This window comes from Polyergus mexicanus, unplaced genomic scaffold (assembly GCF_030449975.1).
Source record: "Polyergus mexicanus isolate NDT 795.1 unplaced genomic scaffold, iyPolMexi1.0 SCAF_10, whole genome shotgun sequence".
NCBI classification, from domain to species: Eukaryota; Metazoa; Arthropoda; class Insecta; order Hymenoptera; family Formicidae; genus Polyergus; species Polyergus mexicanus.
The window spans coordinates 9,143,217-9,164,027 of NW_027223330.1; the positions used below are offsets into that span (position 1 = coordinate 9,143,217).

A 20,811-nucleotide genomic window follows, 5' to 3' on the forward strand; every position below is an offset into this window, starting at 1 on the left:
AACAGACAAAAAAACTTCTATTTATTAATAATATGTCGATCATGATTAAAAGTGAAGCAATCTAAAAAAATTGATAATTTTGATATCTTTCGAAGCTCTGTAATTCGTACTGTGTAATAACTAATAACGTTAAGGTCTTGGGATATTAATATAAACATATATTTATATAAACATTTTGCCTCTTTTTTGATAATTATAATCGCCTCTCTGCTCAGGTTTTGAATCGCTTTGCATACATATTATATGCAAACTATTACATCTTCTATGTATATAACTAATTTAAATTGTATTATTATTATATTGCGGTTTACAGCGACATTGTAATTATCATTCGGGGCTTATATGTATTCAATGAAATTTTGAATACGACTAGTTAATTGAGCGTCGATCAATTAGAAATCATCGTACGCGCGATTCGCTATTTTTAATACCAAAAACTAATAATCAAGAATTAATCTAATTTTCATGCTAATTTATGCTTCATGATTTATAATGTCCAATAGTAGTTCTAAATTATTTTGTATTTATATAGATTTATATTTAATTTATAAATATTATTAACTAATCTATCATATGTATAAATTATAGAAAATAAAACTGATCTTATACACACGCAGAAGCTTTGGTCAATCATATCCATCAATTATCAAATAACTTTTGAGCAATTTTTATTCGCAAGAGGATTAAAAAAGCAAGAGAATTAAAAATGCAAATTGATTGAAGCATATTCCAATATGTTCTATAATACTTTCAATTGATTATTATCGATATCACTTCTTAGATTTCGATCAACGCCTTTGCGCAATTTAAAATTTGTTTTACATTTAATAGACAAGTTGTCAACGACTATATATAGACGTTCAGCTTGTCGGTTCATTTATCGAAGTTAAACATAATATTACTTTAAAAGCGCTACAATACAATATTTCGATAACGATCCAAATATCATATATATAGTCTTTTTGCGCGCGATGTTCTTTTTCCAATAAAAAATATTAAAAATATAGTTTGATGACAAAACATGGAAACGTGGTTCCGTATTAATGAATGAAGGAAGCTTTTACATTATTTACGACACATGCATTCGATATTTCGGCGTATAAGAAGTCTCAATCATCCTATATATGTCACACAAATCGCGCATACGTAAAAAATTTACAATGCAATCTTATTACAATGAAATTATGTGTATAACGATAAACATCACATCGATTTTTTTTCTCAATTCACGACTTCCTCAGCATTTCTTACAACGTGCAGCAAATAACAACAGATTACACGTGATAATGCGCAGGACGCAGCAAACGGCGTTACACACTGTCTGGGCTACTGGTCTCTTGGTGACAATCTTGTTCAGGTTCCTCCATCTCATCGCTCTCGTTCAATGGACTTGGTTCTTCCAACTGATACTGATTAAAGCCGCGTGTTAATGCATGATCCGCGTGTAACAGATCATGGTGATGGTAGCAATGGCGATCAATGGCATCAATCACACATTGCGGTGGCAGTTCATCGATTGACATTCCACGTGATCGTCGTCGTAGCCTTCGATGACAGACCAAACAAAACATCAGGATGATTAGGATACTGCCAACCGCGTAGGCTATTGGTATTGCATAATTGTCTGCTGGTATCGCCGCAATGCCTGCAATTCGCATTAGGTATATTGAAAAAACACTACTCATCGAATTATTATAAGATAACAATAACTAGAATGTAAGCTCTCAATAATGTAATATAAAAAATTAACATTAATAAAACAGGCTAATAAAAGAGCCACGAGTGCCGTAACAGGCGCAAATAAAAAGTTTTTGATTAAAATTCTATAAGTAATGTTTATTATATACTTTTCAGTCCTCTGCAGGCTATCTTCAGTAAGTATTAATAATATAAAATAAAATATAAAAACAAACAATGTAATAAGAGCAAAAGAGAAGTGGAATAAAATCATAAAATTTTTTATTCGCGCGTCTAATTAGCGGGTCTCTGGCTCTTATTAGCTCGTACCGCTGATGTTAATTTTTTATGTTATTATAAAATGTTACGAATTGATTCGAAAATTTTTGAAATTATTGTCGTTATTTAATTTATATTTTATATAAATTAAAAAATATAACAACTATAAGGAAGAGAGATAAACAGTTCAAAAAGGAAATATATTGTATAAAATTTAAGAATAGAAAGAATAGAAATAGAGAATCGCATGCAATAAAATAATTAGTAGAGACATATATTGAATTGTACTTCTTTTTCGGCATACTTTTCGATTTCGGATAATATTATTCGTATTTTCGACTAAAATAATATATATTTCGGTCCTCGATATAATAACTGGGATAATTTCAAATATCATATATAAAATTAACTTAATCTTCAAAATTCTCCAGTCATATTCTCTTAACCATATATATATATATATATATATATATATATATATATATATATTCCCATATATTAATTTTAGAAATAAAATTTAAATTAACTATTACGAATTAGCTTTTGACTTTTATATCTGCAAAATAATAATAAGGATGTAATATAAGCACATCTTATCCAACCCTACTTATAAAGAAAGAATCAGTACTATGCGATTTTGATGGACTTTGGATATGTTGTATAGTAACTAAAAATAAGAAATACGTATTTAGAAATAAGAATTACGTATCAACATTCTCGTACGTTTAGGGGTTGAAAAACAACCCTTTGAAATTAAAACTCGATATACATAATTTCAATCGAGTATCATAGAAACTGTGCGATATGTGAAAAAACATTTCGGACAAAAATTTTATATACTTCGTAACTACATATTTAGATTTCTTTTTTAAATATAATATTTTTCGATATACCCTCATTATTATTATTTTTGCACATTTTATAATTTATATTAAAAAAAAATAAAGAGCGTTCAACGCCAAACTCATTCCTGTATAATAATATTACTTTCCGAAATCGCATTTTTAATAAATAAATTTCAGACAAGGTATTATAATATACAAGGTGTCTCATTTTAATGGAAATAGCTATATGTCATGTCATACAAAAAATGTTTCAGACAAAATTTAGAGTTTTAGAGGGGAAAAAAATTAATAATCTTGAATTTTTTCATAATAAGATCATTTTTCAAGGTCATGTAAAGATCAATCTCTTTTTTTTTTTTTTTTTTTTTTTTTTTTTTTTTTTTTTTTTTTTTTTTGAACGGAAGCACCTTAATATTTTTATATAAATCAAATCCTCGCAATATTAGTAAAAAAATTTAAGAGTAAAATGATAAAAAAATTGAGTAGTTTGCAAGATACTTTATAGTTTATGTAAAATTTTAAGGAATTAAAATTATAAGGTTGTTTCAACCTCTAATGTGCGAGAATGCTTATATAAAAAAATAAAATAATATCATATTTTTAGTCACTCTAAAACATATGCAGCATCCATCAAAACCAATGAGGGACAGTTTCTCACCATCTCTTTCCTGATATTTGAGTCAATACGGTGGAAGTAATAATGATATTAAAATTACACATGTAATACTCATTCCAACTAATTGTAATGTGACATGATTGTGCAATATTGTGAGTGAACTCACGTGATAAGGGGAGATCATAACATGCCGGATCATCTGGAAACTTCATGAAGGGGGCTCAGACGGCCACGAATACAAAGCACAGAGAGAGAAGAAGCATGGCAGAAGACACCCCAGCCAGTGCTGGTGACAATGGGGCTGATGCTGCACCTGCGACACCATACAATCATTCACACACGCAATCCCATCATTCTCTCACCTTGTGTACATACGTCTACTTTTACTACTACTTACCTAGGGAAAATTACAATGCTCTCTTATTAGCTCCGAAACACTATATGTTAATGTTAAATTGTTTATCATCCCAATGTATATTATATTTAGAAGACGCGGAAGTCAAATGTAATTAAAAAGTATTTTGCAAATATATGTGCTGATTATAGATGTACGAATAGATATCGTTAAATGGATCAAAAAGTTATAGATTGCATATGTTCCTTTTTTTATAAAGCATTTGATATATCTTCTAATAAAATAAGTGTAAAAATACATGCTCCGTGCAGTATTAATTAATATAATTTTTGATGTTCTATGTTTATATGTATATATATGTCTGTACATACCCATACAGTATAGAACATTGCAGCAACGTTGCTGCGATGTTCTGTGCTGAGTACATACATACATATGGCATTACATAAATTCATGTGTTAAAACATTAATGATCCTGTGTAAAACCTTCGCATTTTTTTAAGAGGGAACTCTTTGGAATATTCAAAGACAAAAATCTTAATACAAAAATGTTGAGACTATAATAATTTTTAAATTATTATAATAATTAAGGTTTACAAATCACAGAGCCGACATTTCGCGCACTCGAGCATGATCAAATGACAAGTAGTAAAAGTGCTATCATGAATCGAGCTTCTTTAACAACGTCGAGATAATCATATAAATATACAGTAATATTTTTATTAAGAAATTGTTGAAATTTCTGCTTTTATACGGAACCTATTTGTACATTACGTACGCATAATTAATATTTCGGGACATATCACAAAATATCGATTCAATATCAAGATTTGTATTACGACGTGTGTCAGTTATCAAAATAAATGTATTTTTATATTTATTTGTTTTGTATGGTAACAATTTTTGTGGTAAAATCGATAGATAAATTATTTTTTGATATGAAATATATTAAATATGTTGATAAAGAAAGACGGAAACATGTCAAATATCTATTTAACTCTAATGCACTTATATCAAATCACCGACATAGATTTTTAAATGATTATTTTAATAAAATGTTATAAAAAAATTAGGAATATAAAAACTGATATAGATTCCATCAAAACATATATGTATGCCTTCAAAAATCATAGAAACAATACATCGGTATACATAATTTTTATTTATAATTAAAATATAGGTTTATTAGCAATAAATTATTTAAATACTTTTAGGTTTTAGATTTGTTAGGCTTTTAGATATTTGACATGTTTCCGCTTTTTACTTTATCAACATATTTAATCTGTTTTATGTCAAGATAAAAAATAATCTATCTATCAATCTTATCACGAAAATCTTCATCATATGAAGTAAAAAAAGCAAATAAAAATAAATTTCTTTTGTTAACTGACACATATCGTAATATCTCGCTATTGAATTGATATTTCTCAATATATTGCGATATTAATTGCGCATATAATAATGTATAAATAAGTATAGAAGCAAAAACAATTTCGTAATAAAAATATATTTCATATTTATATGTTAATCTCGATGCTGTAAGAGAATATGTCGTAACATTTTTATCACTTGTGATTACACTTTGTCTGAGCGAACAAAGTGTCTGCTCTGTAAATCGTGAATTGTAATCGTTAATAATTTAAAAATTATTATAAGCTCAATATATTCATATTAAAAAATTTAGGTTTTAGAATATTTTTAAAAATCCGCCCTAAAAAAAATGCGGAGATTTTAAGACATACGTTTATAAATTTTCCATTAATTTATATAAAATTCAATTTTCAAATTCCTTAATATTTAAAAATACTTGCGCACAAAATTATAACATATGTTCCGATATATTTTATTATTTATAAAAAAAGAAAATGTTAAATATTTGTTTCATATTATGTTATCATATATATATATATATTTTTTTTTTTTAACATAATAGAGCAAATGGATGAGAATGTGACAAAAAAAGGAGAAAAAAAAGGTGGAAGGGAGAAAGATAAGGAGAAAAAAGAAGGGAGAGAGAAAAAAGGCAGAGGGTATAAGAAGGAGCGAAAAAGGGAGAAAAGAAAAGAAAGGAAAAAGGAAATAGGAGAAAAGGAAAAAAGAAAAAAGAAAAAGAAAAAAGGAAGAAAAAGAAAAAAGAAGGAAGGTAAAGAAGGGAAAATAAGAGAAAAAAGTGGGAAAAAAAGGAACAGATAAAAGAGAGAAGAGAAAAGGGAAAGAAGGAAGAAAAAAGAAAGGAAGAAGGAAGGGAGAAAAGAAAATAATGAAAAAAAGGGTAATGGGGTGAGGGAAAGAGGGAGAAAAAGAAGAGAAAAACGAAGAGGAAGAGGATGGAGAGGAAGAGGATGAAGAAAAAAGGAAGGGGTGAGTAAAGAGGAGAGGAGAGAAAAGAAAGATACAAGCAAAAAGGGGCAGAAAGGAAGAAAAGAAAAAGAGTGAGAAAATGAGAAAGAAATAGAAAAGGTGAGAAGAAAGAGGAAAAAGAGAGATAAAAGGTGGGATAAAATGAGTGAGAGAAAGGAGCGGCAAGGAAAAGGGGGAATGGTGAGGAAGGGGAGAGGGTAATGATAGGGGGAAAGAAGAAAAAATGTGGGCTGGAGAGGACGGACGGAAAGAGGAGAGAAGGAGAAATTGGTAGGAGAGGAGAGAAGGAAAGAAGAAAGACTGGAGATGTATGTTATTTTACTTGATTAATCCGAATTATATCGTTATTTATGTCGACTATCAATGAATCTTAGAGCCCTTACTTTTACTTTGTAGTATAAAAAAATGACAAACTAACAATACTGATAAAGGATAGACCTGAAAAGGTGTTACGATACACAAAGACAGTACACTTGGAAATCTTTGTAGAATATGTCTATTGAACAGTCCAGAGGAGATTACACTGAATATTAGTAGAATATAGTTCACGTATAGAAAGAAAATGAAAGGATAATATAACTCGTAATGGAAGCAAAGTAAAACATTGAATCACACCGCTTTTCGAAATGCTTGCTTCTGTTAACACACGTTGTGTTCTAACGTTAGCGAAACTTACAATTCTCTTCATCCGACGCATCGTCCGGCCCGCAATTATCAATGTTATTGCATCGTAGCGGTTCAGCGATGCAATATTTACTTTTGCTGCATAGAATTTGATCATCTTGACAGTCTGTATTCGTGTTCACTTCAGTCCACACCGCCCGAAAGCCTTGTTGTCCTACTGCTTTATCGGCTGATATAAAACTATAACATAATGCCAAAATGTACTAGAAATGTCTTTCAAAAAGCTTTCTTATTCATTTAAGCATGACCAACCTGAGCCGCATATTATTATCTTCCGAAAGAAAATTCCATTTTGTGTCAGGAGTTTTAACGCCACAGAGCTCGTGTGGAGTGGACGTCAATGAATACCATATACGTAATACGGCTGCGGGACAACCTCGTGCTATGAAAATAATTATCAATAAATTAACACAATGTGAGTAAATATGAAAATTAATATATATATAAATTATAATAGATAAAAACTTGATATATACAAGTATCAAAGCTATTGAAATCAGATTGTCCCTAATATGTATAATTATCCTATAATTTTAAATAAATATATCAATTTTGATAATCACACAATTTCTCAGACTTCAAATTTTTTCTATTTTTGAAACAGATGCTTAAAATGCTATGAATGGAATTCACTATTATCAAAACTGTAATATACTGTGATAGGGAAATAGTTTGTATGGGCTTAAATTTTTATTTTAATCCCTCTCTCTCTCTTTCTCTCCCTCTAAAGACTAGAATCCAAAAATATAATAATATACCGGTTCCGATAAATTTTTTAAAAATATATAAGAGAAAGAACAAATATATTAAATTTAACCTTATTAACTAATAATAATAATAAATTTATGTATTACCTAATTGGTCACCTTCCACAGAGAAGGTCTCAAAGTTCAAGAGTATCTGGTGATTTGGTCGAACTCTTATGAACCAGTTACAAGTTTTGCTAGCTAAGTTTCTCGCCGGACCATCATATTTATTAGGGAAATTCGGACTGGTTATTATACCATAATTTAAACTACTAATATTTGATCCACAATCTACGACATAATAATTTAATAAAATTAATATTATGAATGACAAATGCATAGCTTTCCAAAATTAGATTTCTAATCGTCTAAACTGTAGATAAATAAATCATTTTTATATTGTTTTCAAACTAAAATGATTTAAATAAAATTTTTTAATTTGAAATTGGAGATATAAGAAATTCAAATAATTATATTTTCTTTTTAATTATCTGTTCTTTAACTCTGGAAGACAACAAAGTGCATTCGTACCTCCAAAAATAGGTTTAGCAATCTCGAAAGTATAACGCGCTTTGAAGCCGCTATACACAAGCTCGGAATCGGAATGCAAAATCACTTTCAAGCCACGAGCACCGAGATTCGATTCTACCGGACCCGGTGCAGTTACACCACAATATCTTCCTATCAATTTTTCCGTATCGTCCCGGTACACATTGTAAATTTCAAGCCAATCTTCCTGACATAATTCATATCTATAAAAAATATTAGAGACAATATATTGATCTAATTCGATACACATTAACAATGTAATTCACTCACCCATAATGTCCGACCGTCACGTTGACGTTTCTCGTACGAACCTTAAAGTGATCAAAAATCAAAGTAATCTGCTCGTTCGGTGTTGCGTTGAAAAAGTACGTGCAGTTCGTATCACTCGGATAATTACTAGGATATCGTGGAGAATTAAATTCACCGCGTTTGCGAGACAAACTATGATAAGTAAAACTACAACTGCCATCGGGCGCCGCAGTACCAGGTATTTTGTATTCTGTTTCGAAGGTGTACCTGTCGGCGATGCAAAACACACACACACATAATTAATATATCGATAAAAATTATAATGAATATATCGATAAAAATTATATTTACTGCTTTTATTTTTTATTCTACTATGTTTAAATACTAGAGTATATCAAAAAGTAAGTTCTCGATATTTAAATCATTCTTGAACAATATTCTGTATCGCTGTATCATCTGGAAATCGTCTTCCTTCAAAACGTTTCTTCAACGTCTTAAATAAATGAAAATTGGAAGATCCGGGCTATAGAAAGGATGTTCCATAATATTCCGATCAAATGATTACAAAAGTTCCCGAATCCGATGTGCATAGTGAGATCTGGCATTATCGTGAGGAAAATTTAGAAGAGGTCTGATCTTTTCTAAAGAGAATATTTTTCTAAAGAGAAACTCAGGTTTCTTTCTTCAAATTGCCTCTTTGATGATGCAGCAGTATAGAATATTATTTAAGAATAATTTAAGCATTAAGAATCCTATTTTTACCGAGAGAAAATTCAAATCAATCAAACTCGTATCAAGGTGAAATAAGTGTATCAATATTCTTAAAGAGACTATATTGAAAAGTAGTCATTAGTTTCTATTTTAACATAATGAGTCCAATTTATCCATAAGTTATAAATAAAAGTTGTAATAAAACGAGGAATCTTACTTTTTGGTCCTAATTTTATGTACTATATTATCATATCTACACTCACTCAGCCTTAAAACCTGTCGCCTGATATTCTCCGCTACTGAACACCATCACAAGTCTCGGCCCATCACTAACTACGTGATCCGGATTGCTCTTATTACCACACATCTCATAATCGAATTTATCATAAGAATCTGTCACTTCTTGGCCTTTCAGATACAATTTTAGATAACCATCGGTGCAGGCATTTCTAAACAAGTCCGAAGGACATAGTACACAAACGGTTCTATTTACATATCATCTGGCATACATTCTGGCATGCACTTACTCTCCGTTAGGAATCTGTATCGCGAATTTTAGAAATTCCAATCGTACGCGTTCCAAGTGCTGAGAGTCTTGCATCCCGTAGATAAAATAACGGCAGACGACTTTAGGTATGTAAGGAAATGGATAATTTGGACTAACTACAAATCCCGATTTTTTCTCTTTACTGAGGATCTTCTGATCGCACTCGGATCCACGGATATGCTCGCCACGATAATCTTTTATAAAGTCTATGTGATAAAGAGAATGATAAGTATCGTCTAAGTCTAAAACAATTCTATAAACGGTGTATAAATCACTATTATCTTACCCAGACTAACAAAACTCTCCGAGAACTCGAAGATGCCTTTAAAACCTCGATTTTGAGTATTCGCTGTGCGCTTCAATGTGATGAACACCACAAACAAACTATTATTCGAAGAGTATAATACTAAGTTTCGTTGCTGACCACAATACGTGCCAATAACGGCACTCGTATTGTCGAAACCATCATATATCTTTACGTAATCCAATGGGCAACTATGAAATAATTCCAATTTTTCTCGTTAAATTAAATTGAACTATCATTACAAATAATAACAATAATGAAAATTCAAAATGATTCAAAAATATATTTCTACAAAAAAATGAACATAAAATAAATGAAAAGAGAATAACAAGGATTTATTGTACGAAAATAAATTTTCTTTAGTATTTCCACATTATCAAAATATTAATTTTTTTTTCCTTTGTTTTCGGAAAGTTAATTTAGTTCATCTATATTATATTTATTACAAGCTATAAGAATTTTAAAAATCTGAAGAAGCATTCAGTCTTGCATGTACGTACTGTGGTCCGCCAAAATATAAATCAAAATCGCGAAATTCCAACCGCACACGTTGTCCAGTCTTCCCGATAAATTGATAGCTACAAGTGAGATTTTTCGGATAAGTGCCAGGATAAGTGGGAGATAGTATATTCCCGGTACGTTTAGCTTCTGCGTCTATCGTGAAAGAGCATGGTGTATTCGGCGTTGGAGTGCCCACTTCATACTCAGCTGCGAATGTTACATTAACTATCAATAAACTTATAGCTCATTTTTTAAAAATGCTTAATATATGTATATATAAGCGCGTATCATCAATAAAACGCTTAAAAATCAATATAAAACTTACAAGCATTGATAAATCTGTAAATACCATCGAAAATGCTCGGCATAGTGATATTCTTATCAGTAAAAAAACTAAGAGCAATTCCTTGATAAAGAGAGACCCGTCTGCGAGGTGGAATCGGTCCGCAAAACCGTCCACCGAACGGCGTTTCTATCAGCTTAGTTGTATTCTCCGATCGTATCTCGGAGTATATATCCATATACTCGTGAATGCAGCTGGAAAAAAATATTTCGCATAATTTTTATATGGCTTATTTCTTTTTTTCTGCTCTCTCTCTCTCTCTGCATATATTTATGTATGAATTTATTTCTCAGTAAAAGATAGATAAATCGAAGTACTTATTCTAAAGCTTGTGGCACACGCGGAAGGCGATTTTTCCTGTTAGATACGAAGTAATAAATTACTACATTGAGAAAGTTTTTTTTTTTTTTAAACAATCAACATATTAAATATTTATTTTCTGGTAAAAGTATCTAATTGTATATAACAAAAAATAATAAAAAATGTTATAGAAGAGATACTAACAAGAATTAATATCGAACATATTGTATAATATAGCGTTTTAAATTTTGAATCTGACTATACGCGAATATATATGATTTTATCTAAATAATATAGAGACATTTTTTCTTGGGTACTATTTATTTTAATTAAAAACAAAATTTTATTGAAATAATTGCTTTTTCCTCGAAATTGTTTAATTGTTTCTAATAATATATATCTTTCTGCTTCTTCTTCATTTTTTTTCCTCTCTCTTTAAAATATATTTATATGATTATAATTCAAACATTGTTTCAAATACAAAGAATATATTTCTTTTCTCAGAGAGAATTTATCATCATTTTATAACTCATCAAAATTATTTTAATGTATTTAAATAATTCTCTCCTTTTCTCTTAATTAAAAAACTTCAAGTATTTAATATAAATAAATAAGCCATTAGAATTTGAGTAGTGTTTTTTTGTATTAAGATATTTTTTTCTCAATATGGGAATGCTGTATGTTGTGTAGCACATTTCTAATAATAATTACTATGGCTCGCATATAATCTAGGACATTCTAGGACGAAAAATCGCATGGTATGCCGGACAGATTTTAGTTTAATGTAATTTATTATAAATTTACTAATACTTACGCAGGTAATTCTCCCACAGCAGATCCACTACATATCCAGAAAAGTATGCATGTAAACAATACATAATTAGACAATTATTGCATATTTAAAATGTCAATTTCGCCTTACTTTGGAAATGTTGATGATTAAATCTTCCGTAGAAAAAAATAAAATAAATGTAATTTTTTATATTCTTTGTATAATATACTTGTTTTATACACAATTATTAAAATTTTCATTAAAAAATAATCAGGAAAAATTTATAAGACTCGATGCGTCGAGATATTCATTGCTACTGAAAAAATGACAAACAACGTTATCAGTCCGTGAATGACAATGAGCAAATCGCGAATTCCAATGCATCAGATGCAATTACGAAATGAATAATCGCGAATTTTTTAAAATGATGCTAAATAGTAGATGCTCACTCTGGTGGTTTTCCTCGGAGGCCGAACGAGGTGAAAATCAATTCGACACGCTGACGCGGCCCCGCGAGGAACGTATAAACGCACTGTTGTGGATCCCCTTCAGGATTGATAAGCATTGGTGCATAAAAGGTCCCGTTCGGCGATCCATCAGGGGTGCTTACAAACTTTTGATCGCACTCTGTACAAAAAGAGATAAAATCACGATTGGCGTTTGATCAAATTATTGAGCTCGAGGAAAGTCGACATAATTTTCTACGATTAACGAGTACAATAAAAAAGATACTAAAAGAGCGGACGTACTTGGTATTCTGGCAGTGGTGGCACCTCCCGGTGGAGGTGGTAGTGATGCAACATAGTCTTGTTGTGGCAGTGATGCATCAATTACCTCGCGGGCTGAATTGAGGGATGGTGCGACGATACAAAGTACCCCGCGACAATATCCACCACCACCGGGAACACACCACACCATATATTATGATCGTGATAATAATCGTGATGTAAGATCGATAATAATATAACACGCATCTCTTATGCGCATGAAGTAAACATGTTTAATATTTTCCAATTTTATATGCATTAACAATCTACTTTCAGATTAAGCGCACTAAAAAATGATTACTTTAAATTTTGTATTTAAAAAAAAATATAATTTTATTGAGAAAAATAAAGTTATATTGAGAAATTTTGAGACCAAAATAACTAGTATTTATCCGGAATGTAAATACTAGTATTTACGCTGATAATGAGTGTAAATACTAGTAATACTAGTAAATAATTAATGTAAATACTAATACTCTTAATATTAATATATAATACACTTATACATATTATTATTCGATATTATATTATATTTTAAAGTTAACACATGCAAAATTAAAAAACAAAGTTCGTTAATAAATTTACAGTTAAAAATAATTAAATATAAAATCTCATAATCTTAAATTAAAATTTTCAATTCTTATATAAAGAGAATTGTCCTGCAAAGAGAGTTATCTTAAGTGTTGAAAATCTAGAGTATCTTGTAATACTTTGAAAATGTTACATGATTACATATACATATCAAAAATCTCGTAATTAAAATCGATGGGGTGATGAAAAGAAGTCGACACCGCCAACTGCTTTAAATATTGTGTCAACTTTTACAAAACGATACACTAAAGTAATACTAAAATATCTATATTATTATATCATGTGTATTCTTACTGACCTGTGGAATTGTGTGGACAGAACAGTAAGAGGAACGCGAAAACTGACGAAAGAAAATTATTCCCAGAAGCATACCAGAATGCTGGAGCCATACTGTACCCTAAGAATAATCGCTCATATAGCTCTCGATTGTTAATATATTTTACGGATTCATATTATAATTCTTACACAATTATTAATATAAATAAGAACATTTTGTCAGATGTGTTTACCATATCGTTAGTATCTGTCTCGATCACAGGAAAAGCGAAGAAATCTGATCCAGAAGATCATCTGCAATAAACGATCCCATTGTTTTAATTACTACAATTATAAATTTGGAAAATATTACATATTGGCATATATTTTTTTTAAACAATAATTACATACACATAACGTCAAGAATAAAATTTTGAAAATAACAGATTTTACAAATTATGTTTTATATACAGGGTGTCCGGATATATATATATATGACCATCGCTATAAAAATAGTGACTATGGTTGTTGTATATATATATATATATATATATATAATCACCTGTTTAATCGATTATAATTTTCAAGATTTTGCGCAGACGAGATGTTTATGTAGTTTATGAAACTTGACCTAAATTTTTCGAAAAACATTTTTTTTATCAAGCAGCAGAGTATAAAAAATACGTTATTTTAAGGAACAAAATAATGTTTTTTTTAAGCATAGACAAAGAAAATAAAAAAATTTTTTGACACTATTAATAGCGCGTAAAGCTGAAAGTTTTAAAATGCTTTTTTAATTTTTTACCTACGATGATTTTCGTCGAATTCCAGCGATTTAAAAATATATATCTATATGATAATAATCCGATTTTTATCATATGAAAAGTATTCCCTATTGTTTTTGAGTAATAAATATATTGACGATTTGGATAGACGTTAGTTATTAATATATACAATGTAACATCTCGTCTGCGCAAAATCTTTAAAAAATATTAGTTTATTAGCTCTCGTATATATGTATATAATAAAAGGGAGAGAGAGAGAGAGAGAGAGAGAGAAATTAATATAACCAAAATATTTTTCTATTATCTTATTAGTATATTTAAAAAATAGGGAAAATATATTATATAATGAAACATATATGTGTAATAATATTAGTCAATAATTTTGAAGTATCATGGTATATAAATACAAAAATCGATTTGATTTATAATACATGCGAGTAAGTAGTTTGGACCAATCTATAAATAGACAATGAAAATGACAGATAAGTCTAATACAACGATTAATAATGCAATTCGGCAAACTATAGACACAAGCTCTGCAATAGGATCGATGAATATTTCTCGTTTATAGCGCATTGTATCAAAGCCAATAAACCCCATATTATTTCTATATTTTATCAAAAAAAAACTTCTTTTTAGAGAAAAGAATATATTAAAGATTTCTAAATATTATTTGATTTGATTATTTTATTTGTCATATTTATGAAATTGTATCTTTTAAATGTATTTATAATCTTAACAAAAAGTACCTATTAATCTGTATTTATTTTTTGAGTCATAATAATCCTTAAATAATAATTGATTTAAAATGTTAATTTATACAAGTTATTTTTCATTTTACTAATTTCAGATTAATGAATAAGAGATTTATTATATTAGTACCTATTTAAGAGATGATTTTCATCGAGCTGTAAAAACCAGGTAAAATTTATCTCCCTTGTTTTTTTTTTATGTTTCATCAATAAACGGGAATAATTGACAGAAGCGAAATACATGTAAAACGGCACTATCGCAAAAAAGTAGAACAGATTATAGGATCAGAACCGCACCCATGCGCTTGGAAAAGGATAGCAAGATGGTCAATAGTAGCGCCTCTATATTAAACGCAATCTTTCTTTAATAGATCATGCTACAAATCGCGTGATACAAATGTCAAATAAAATAATCAAATTTTCCAGTAAATATCTTTAAATATTTATCATTAAATGCGTGTTACAATATATAATATTCTAAATTTTTGGAATAATCGTTACGTCGTTATTATGTATTACTATGTTAAAATAATCTATTAATAAATTAAATAAATAAAAATAATGCTACTTTTTGACTCGATAAATAATCTACAGTTTTGTCACATTAAAATTATCCGCGTTAGACTCTTCATTAGATAAATAATGATACTATTACGTAATTTTTATTCAAAATTTTTGATAAAAAAACGCTTTTTTAGTAAATAATAAATTTAGTAGATAAATTTTGTCACGCGATAGATACTTTAAATACTCATTCTTTCATATAATATCCATAAGATATATCGATGCTGTGTCGATGAAATATAATCTAAATATGTAAATACATAAAAAGGAAAAAAAAAACACTGAAAAAAGATATGGTCACAAATTAATTATGAATAATTATGTATTCAGCGCAAAATAAATAAAAAATGCCGTACTCTAGAAAGGAGGAGAAAATATATAGAAAATAGAAGAAATTCAATAATAAAAAAAAAATGCGTATAAAGCAAAATAAAAATATTCACGCATTCGACTGGAAAATTGAGATTTAGAAAATCAAGTCCAAGAATTATTTAACACAGTCAAACTTATTACATCATTATGCTGATGCTAAGACAATTGATTACCTATTACCTATTTGCATCAATATTGTATCATTATAGACAGACTGTCTTTCGAGATATATTTTTCTGCAGGTGATCAGAAATCGTATTAACATCGCACTGTCATCACCGCGAATCCAATTCGTTAACACTGTAAGTTCATTGATCACGTTTGCGTTAACATGAATCTCATAATTCATCATCTCATATTTAAAATAAATCTATTATTGTATATGTTTTTAACAATAATTAAACAATAGCTTTTATTCAAAATTAATAGACTTTAATATAGTATCTGCATATGTCATTTCAGGATTGATTTTAAATCATTCTTCATCAAAATCTCTAACACACTTTACGCTATAAACATGAGTAGATCATATGTAATCAAAACTACCATTACTCATTATTTTAACACGATAATGATTAAAAAGAACAGAAAAGAAATTAAAGATTTCAATATAAATTTTATCTCGAAAAATGTTCTCGATATTTCATTGCATCTACAATACCTAAATAAAGCACACCAGTATCAAATATTTTAAGAGAATATAAATTGAAACATATTCTCTCTCTCTCTCTCTCTCTCTCTCAATGGAACAGAAACAGAATTACAAAGATGCTTAAAAGCAAAATGATGAAAAATTGAGAAATAACTTTCTATCCTCATATGTACGTATCTTAAAATCGCGTATATATAACGTATTAAAATCTGCACAAAAAAATTTGGAGAAGCTAAATATATATTCGAACGGACGAAATCGCGATATTGCCTCTCTGTACTCTCTCTCTCTCTCTCTCTCTTTTTCTCCCCACACACCTCTAATGATCGACGCGTCCACCGTGTGAGCCACGACTATTCTCGAAAATCAACCTGCTTGTTCGCACAGAGAGCTTCTTTCTCCCTTAGAAAAAAAAAAACTCACTCTGTCACAAGACGTCTCTTCTAAGGCGCGCTATTTACACCCTACGCGCGAGTCGCGCGACTGTCACAATCCCCGACACGCCTTCTGGTTAGAAAAGGGCGACGAATGACGGAACGTGCGCAGGACGCGGTAATTCAGTGGCTATCACGCGGTGGTGAATGCGACTCTGCATATCGAATGATACCGATATTGCGACGACGCGGCGGGGGCGGCGGCCGCGACAACGATGCGCCGCGATTATTTTCGAGAAGGATTATTGCGCACGTCATTAGTCCCTACACTAGTCTATACTATGACGTATAAAGCATCAATAGCGCTAAAATTTATCGCTGCAGATGTAGTTCGTTGCTCTGGAGAATTAAGCTCGGTCTACGATGAGTCGTTAGTCGCAAATAAATTGACCAATCACAATCGATTATTCTAAGAATATTCTTGAAATAATCGACTGTGATTGGTCAATTTGTTTGCGACTAAACGACTAACTCATTGTAAATCGAGCTTAAGAGTTCAAAGAATTAAGCTCGATAAATTCATGGAATCAGGTTTTCTTACTATAGACATGCGCACACACATACAAGAATTACTTTCACTTAACGCAAGAATCATCCCAATTTCTATTCTATATATATATATATATATATATATATATATATATATATATATATATATATATATATATATATACTTTTGCAACCACTAGAAATTAGTCCTCGTAATATCAGACGCACTTATCGAACATCATTATCTGTATAACGAAAATGTGTAGATATTACTGTTTGCCACAATCACTCTTTTGAAAGCCAATTTGCACCCTTGTTGCTGCTGTTTCTTGCCTTCATTGGGATAAAGCTTGCTATGGCTTTGACACGGTATCATTATTAGAATCACGAGAGTAAAGCAAAATGATTGATTATTACGCACGTTAACAATGTGCGCGATTCACAATCGGCAAAGAAAAATACAGATTTTTGTATATTATATTAGACCGCGATGCTAAAAGTGATGCAAAGGCAGCCATTTTCTGGGTAGAATATATATAAGTTGCGTAAAATGTTCTCATTGCAGATTCTATCAAATATTTATATATCTACCGAAAGTCCAATTTTATATTTTTATCACATTCAACCAGGCTCAATTGACATTTACCTTTAAAGAAAAAGCTGCAATGTTACATATTAAAGTTGATTTATATATGAATACTAGATGCATATTCAACAACACATAAATATAGTTTAGGTGAAAAATTATATTCCACTTGATAGAAAAATCTAGCTCGAGTTTCTAAAAAGATAAGAGAAAAAGATTGTATATATACTTATTGAAAAAATATGATATTCCTTCTTTTAGAATATTATTTACTTGCGCAACCAAGTATTACACGTGATTGGTTATTTCTTATTTTTAAATGTGCATTATATATTTGCCTTTGATACTTTTCACTGTCTTAATTTTTCTTTTCTAATGTACGTTCACTATTAATACGTTATCAAGAGATATCGAATTCTACGACACCCGATATGACATTCTACCCAACCCAGAAAATGGCTGCTCTTGCGTAGTTTGAAAAATACGCCGTACACTAATGCTCTCTCAAGAAATAAAACAATCAAAATAGAATAAAATGTAGAACTTTTAATCTAGGATTCATTTTACAATGAACAAATGCAATGCAATATTTTTTATTAGTTAATGTTATCATTTTAATAATTATTTTTATACAGAGAGTGTTGCTTTTCTCGAATACGATATGTGATAAATTAATATACTTATGTTGAAAAATTATTTCACCTTTAATTTTGTGTATTTTTGAAAAAATTTATGGGGTTTTAATTTATATTAATAATAATTATTTAAATAGGAAAATTTTTTTGAGATAATTATATAAAATTTTTATACAAATGTTACGTTTAGGCCTGGCAGAAAGGATGGGCCGAAGGAAGGGTGCAATTTTAATGTTCGAGAAGATTGATGCATTTGCCTCTTGGCACGAGTTTGAAGATTCACTCTAAAAAAAAAAAAAAAGTATTATTCAATGGTTCAGAGACTTATATAGGAGCTTTCAATCTATCAGAGGCTCCTTTTTTAATTCACATCGTAAAAAAAAAAAAGAAAGAATCTCGAAGAAAATCCCTTTGGCTCGTCGTTCTGTATGAATGGACCGAATTAGGAAACACAAACATTAAAAAATCTTTTATTTCTCTTTACCTGGAATCTTGAATAAAAATATCTGTAAGATTAAGGCATTTTTTACGAGATTTGAGTAAACACCCTGTAAAAGTAAAGGTTGTTAAATAAAGTGCAGCACGAATTTAAGAAAGGTAATTCACATACAACTGTTTATTGAGACATGTAGAATACATCTGGTCATACACAAAAATCTTTGATACTTCAAATCAAGCTCTTAGCCCGAAAAAAGGAATCATGTTATAACATTCTTTTTTAAATTCATCATTAATCATTATGTTTAACTACATTTCACACTAAAGTTAGGGGCAACTTGGAGAAATAAAAATTGCGGGAATTATAAAGCAAAGCAATTAGTAGATAGGAGATGAATAATAAAGAATCCGAAAGAACACAATTTATAATTGTCCGTAATGTAAGGAATTTTTGGCGATAAAATAATTTTGCACGTCTGTTTTATAGCTACGGAGCTGATACGTAGCGCAAAAAAATATAACATGTACATGTATCTTTTTTTCCTTTTCGGGGGTTTGGGGGCGGGTGTTTTTCTTACTGAATCCTTCGTTACTATCGTACGATTTCCTTCTTTCTCGTTAATTAGTGCTAAATAACATCACGTCACAAAAATGCATATATTCGCAGAAATATAATATATATTTATATATAATTAAAAAAAACATGTGCTTCGTGGGTCGCTTTGAATTAATGTTCGCAACGATTCGACCCAAGGATCACACAACATCCGACATATGAGAGATGGCCAACTGCGACATGATAAGCCCCGAATGATGTAATGATGTCTCGAAGAAAAAGGAAATGTACCGCGAATCATCATTCATCATCATCATTAGTATTATTATTATTATTATTATCATCATCATCATCATTATCATCATTATTATTAATCGGGGCGTTGGCCGGATAAAAAAGAAGGGCGCGCGCACGCGGCTACGGCATCGCCAGCCACAGTGTGTGTGTGGTGCAATATCCTAAAATGCGACCGATAACCCCCCCCCGCCTCTCTCCCAGGCACCCCAGCTGCCATACCAATTATCAAAATATAAAATAGAATCGGAAGATGATATAGGTGGGACAAGGAAAAACATAGAAGGAAGATGGAGATAAAAATGGGAAAGGGATACGACAGTAATATGTTTGGGACGCCTTTTTTGCCAGAGCAGGGCCGGGTGGTATTATCGATAAACACTAGTACCTAGATCAGTCTAAGAATCTCGTCACCGTGAACTGTCTCCGCTTTAGCCAAGTTATAATTCCTTGCCCCCGCAAGCCGAACTCTCTTTATAATCGTATCTTTGCATTTATGTACTTGTATGTGTATACATATGTAATATATATAACATATCTTTTTGCTTTCTTTATTTTTTTCCTTTATTTTTTTCTCTATTCTTATTATTCCTTTTTATTAATTACAATTTTTTTGCACAAAAGAAACCAGATTTTTTTTTTTATTATGTTGGAATATTATCATGTGTGTCACAAAAACCCACTCAATTATGATTAGCAATATCATTCTTATCATATTGTTAATATTAATATTATTATACCCTCGATATTATGCTTTTCATAAATAGGGTGTGTAGGTAAGTAGAGTAGGTAGATAAAGATA

General features: G+C 30.1%; 1 protein-coding gene across 7 annotated transcripts; it reads right to left on the reverse strand.

The window, feature by feature from the left end:
• Window positions 1–159: 159 nt before the first annotated feature.
• On the reverse strand, window positions 160–17,281 carry LOC138937156 (CUB domain-containing protein 2). 7 transcript variants are annotated; one of them, XR_011447470.1, is made up of 18 exons: window positions 16,895–17,281; window positions 13,707–13,767; window positions 13,496–13,594; window positions 12,589–12,681; window positions 12,289–12,466; window positions 11,882–11,908; window positions 10,750–10,961; window positions 10,424–10,631; window positions 9,906–10,114; window positions 9,600–9,825; window positions 9,336–9,521; window positions 8,383–8,628; window positions 8,095–8,315; window positions 7,672–7,854; window positions 7,070–7,199; window positions 6,810–6,997; window positions 3,584–3,730; window positions 1,526–1,545 (listed from the first exon to the last, which is right to left on the reverse strand). XR_011447470.1 is itself a non-coding variant. In XM_070303134.1 (17 exons), exons 3-17 carry the CDS (start codon window positions 13,584–13,586, stop codon window positions 1,311–1,313), a joined length of 2,733 nt encoding a protein of 910 aa, XP_070159235.1. In that variant the 5' UTR covers window positions 13,587–13,594; window positions 13,707–13,767; window positions 17,001–17,281; the 3' UTR covers window positions 160–1,310. The 7 variants fall into 7 exon arrangements, 5 of the variants coding, with proteins under 5 accessions (XP_070159235.1, XP_070159234.1, XP_070159236.1 ...); XR_011447469.1 differs by lacking the exon at window positions 1,526–1,545 and adding an exon at window positions 1,557–1,645; XM_070303134.1 differs by lacking the exon at window positions 3,584–3,730 and having other exon boundaries at window positions 160–1,645; window positions 17,001–17,281.
• Between the last annotated feature and the right edge of the window lie 3,530 nt (window positions 17,282–20,811).